At 59.5% G+C, this 3,776-nt stretch overlaps 1 protein-coding gene across 1 annotated transcript; it reads right to left on the bottom strand.

Annotated features, from left to right (window-relative positions):
• Positions 1 to 488: 488 nt before the first annotated feature.
• On the bottom strand, positions 489 to 3,140 carry FJX1 (four-jointed box kinase 1). The gene has a single exon (XM_004369800.2). It carries the CDS (start codon positions 2,730 to 2,732, stop codon positions 1,419 to 1,421), a length of 1,314 nt encoding a protein of 437 aa, XP_004369857.1. The 5' UTR covers positions 2,733 to 3,140; the 3' UTR covers positions 489 to 1,418.
• Between the last annotated feature and the right edge of the window lie 636 nt (positions 3,141 to 3,776).

The raw sequence follows: 3,776 nt of genomic DNA, 5'->3' as shown, positions 1-3,776 counted from the left end.
TATGACTTTCTCTACCTGTTTGCAATATGTGCTCAGCTTTATTATCTGCACACATTGTGATGCACAGTAATTACAATGCTGAAAATAATGTGTAACATGTGACCACTGTAGTTAAGTTTAAAAAGGGGACATTTGTCATTTTTCAGTCTGCACGTTTCTATCATATTTGCCAAATGATTAATATAGAAATATACTATAGTGAAATCCTTTTATATCAAAGTTTTATTTGCCAGGAAATAGAACACTTTCCCCCCATCTCTCCCCACATTCTAGGCTGAGCTCTGAAATTTCCAGCACTAGAATTCATTTGAGTGAGCAGCGCAGGATATCTGCTCGTCTTTGTTCAATTCTCTAAGTTCTGTAGTCACAACTGGGATGGATATGTGTCTTTTGTTTCAAAATCACATCCATAGAGAAGAAAGCCTTAAAGCTTATTCTGTAAGCAGGTGGTGCATCAGATACCTCAAACAGTTAAAAGAACAGGGATGAAATTCTAAATTTTAAACTCCCTTTTATTGAAATATAAGTTTGTTTAGTATATTTACACACTTTATGCACATATATACAGAAGGCAAAATTTGTCAAATAAAAAAGTTTTTCTTAATAAAAAATTAAAATAAAAACAAAAGTAAAGTGCATGAAACTGTTCTTCTTTTCTTTTCCTGGTGAACATCATCATTGTCGATATTTTGGTCGGTTGTGAGGTGGAGGAAGAAGAAATTCATTATTTCACTCAGCACATCCAGCTGGTCTTGCACTCAGTAGCCTTCAGGGCAAAATGACAAGGGGGAAAGGAACGAGTCAGGCAAACGTCAGAGTCTGCAGGGCTCCCCAGGGTGTGGAGGTCCTGCTCTCTTTGTCCTATCGGGAGTTGTTTGCCTGCTCTTAACAGTGATCTCACCATCGCGGCTCCGGAACAAAGGGAAAAAACAGGAAGGGGGCTCCAACAGCGAATGTCACAGCCCTGCTCCAGGGCCACCAGCGCTGCGTTTGGTAGGAAATTGCAGAATTAGCTCAACGGCTCCAACGGGTTTTCCTTTTTCGGAAGGGGAACGAGGGGGCCCAGGAGTGGGGTGTATCTCCCACAGAGACGGCCATCCGGGGACAAAAACCCGGTAGCCAGTTTCTTCGGATCCCAAACTCCGTGTTAGCACAGGGAAGAATCCTTGTAAAGGCTGGGTGGCGGGAATGTTACACTTCTTGCCTCGGTGAGTTCGTCCTCCCAGAACTTCGAAACGAAACAACTAGGGATTGAGAGAAAGGGGCAGGTGGGTGAAGCTGAAGTTTTTTAGACGCCTCTGCTCGCGGGTCACTCGCTGGGCGTTGGCCGGCTGGTCCCAGGCGGTGGCAGAGGCGACGGCCCTTCCCCCATCGTCTTTCACCGAGTCCGGGGTATCTCTCTCTTCCTCTGGGCAATGCTAAGTCCCCGGCCAGCGGCCGTAATTTGCTTTACAGTGCAAAATGTGCTTGGCGAGGAAGTCGAGGCGGCGCTGCAGCAGCAGAGCGTGGGGGTCTGCGAGCGCCGCTAGCTCCGGAAAGCGAGGCTCGCGGCGCCGGTAGAGGCTCAGCAGCCGGGCCGCTGCGTCCTGACCGCGATGCAGCTCCAAGACGCGCCGCGCTGTCCGCTCGCGGAACACGCATACCGACTCTAACAGCGGCTCGTTGTATTTGTCCCACATGGCCGCCACCCGGTAGCCGTGCACCAAACCCGCCTCGTTGTCCAGAAAGACCAGCGCCCCGCCGGGGCCGCGGTGCAGGTTGCTGGTGGCGCGCTGCATGACGCGCGGGTCCCACTGCAGGCTGAAAAGGTTGCTGACGAGCCGGTCGAAGTTGGCCGTCAGGTAGTCAAAGAGGATCAAGTCGGTCCATTGCACCAGGTCCACCAGCTCCGCCTGGCTGCGGTTGGTCAGCTCGTCTCCGGCGGCGCGAAGGGGCCGCAGACGGCCGTCCTCGGAGCTCCAGGGCGCAGGCACTACCACGTCCGTGAGGTTGGGCAGCCACCGCGTCAGGCTCACCACGCTACCCTCGGTCCAGTGCGCTGCGCGCAGCTCCTCTTGCACCTGCGCCCACTGCGCCCCCCGCGCCTCCACCCGAGCAAGGGCCAGCGGAGGCACGTGGCGCTGGAGGCCCAGCAGGCGCGCCAGGTAGTAAGACAGGGCCTCGCCCTGGATCTGCTCAGGGTTGATGCCATAGCGTACGCAGGCGCGGGTGCCGTCGGCGAAGCGGGCCAGCCGGTTGGAGCTACGCCCGCAGCCCCCGCGCTCCAGGGCCACCACCCGGGCGCCGCGCGCCGCCTCCAGCCACGCCGCCGCCTGGGCCTCGGAGAAGCCCCGGGGCACCTGTTCCTCCAGGCCGCGGCTCCAGAAGACGCCCCCGTGCACCACGGCGCTCTCGGCTGGCCGGGGCTGCCCGGCTGGCACATATCGGCTGCGCTCGCCGGGGGGCCGACCGGGCGGGCCGTCCGCGCCGGCCGCCAGGGTGAGCAGCGCCCGGAAAGTTTTCAGGGAGCCGCCGTGGGCGTCCCGCGGCAGGGATGAGGGCAGAGAGAAGCGCGGCGCGGGCGCGGGGCCACCGCTCTGGCCCGGGCGCTGCGGGAGTCGGTCTTCCGGCGGCCGGGAGGAGGGCAGCTCGGTCCCCGGAGGCAGGAGTCCGCACCACAGAGCCAGCAGAGAGCCCACCGCCAGCAGCCAGAGCCCCGCGGTGGTGGCGGCGCCCCGCATCCTCCTGCCCATGCTCCCGCGGCCGCGCCGGCTTCAAACCGAGCCCGGGCGCCCGGGTCCCGGCGGCGAGGCGGGCCCAGCAGCTTGTTGGCTCCGGGGCTCCAAGCGCCTCATCCCCATCGCGGCTGCGGGGCTCTGCCCGCCGCTGGGAACTCGCCTCGCCGCCGCTTCCCAGCTGCTTTTGTATTTCGCTGTGAGACCCTCCGGCCAGCGTGATTCACAGGCGCCCGGACCACGTGGGAGCGAGGGGGATCCCCCTCCCCCTCCTCCGCTGCCGCTCCCCGCCCCCCGCTAGCCCGCCCCCTTCCCCTCCTCTTCCTCTTAAAGCGGCGATGGCTCCTTCCAACCCGAAGAGGCGGCCCCACAGCCGTTCCGGGACTTGGGGACGGGGTGGAAGCCGGACTAGCGGCTTCCGTGCGGGGGCGTCCCCGAGCTGGAGTCGGGTCCAGCCCGAGGGACGCGCCCCTGGCCCTCGCAGGGGTGGTTGGTCGCCAGGTCCCTTCGCCAGGGCGGCGCCTAGTCACCTGCGAACTTCAGACAGCCCTGACCGCGCTCCGGGCCCGGCCCGGTAGGGTTCTGGACGGGTCCCTTTGCCTTCTCCGTTTCCGACCGGTGTGATTCACGCTGCCTTATGTCCAGTAAGTCCCCGGGAATCTCTCGGAGCCGCAGAGGATGTGACTCCAGCCCGAGAAAGGAATCATCTGTAACAGACAACTTTGAACTGACCTCTTCCCCTTTCCCGAGAGCGCTCACCAACACCGGTCACGGCGGGCTTGTGGACTTTGAGGGCTGGCAGCTCAGCAGTTCCTACGGAGCTCACGGGAAATTAAACCTCACTGTGCATGGAGAATATTACCTTGGCCCGCACACCTTCATTCGTTTATTCTTTCAACAAAGCGACTGTCGTCGACTCCTCGTCTCTGGGCTGGGCGGTAAAATCCCAGCCGCAGTCCTTACTGAGCTTATATTCTAGTGATACGTTCACGTTGCTATGAGGGCATGTAGTGCTGGGGAGGGGATGTCAGGGACAACTTCTCTAAAGAAACGATATGTTTT

Source organism: Trichechus manatus, unplaced genomic scaffold (genome assembly GCF_000243295.1).
Source record: "Trichechus manatus latirostris isolate Lorelei unplaced genomic scaffold, TriManLat1.0 scaffold00006, whole genome shotgun sequence".
Lineage (NCBI taxonomy): Eukaryota > Metazoa > Chordata > Mammalia > Sirenia > Trichechidae > Trichechus > Trichechus manatus.
Note: the sequence above shows the minus strand (reverse complement) of the source record. Positions and strands in the feature narration are given on the sequence as shown.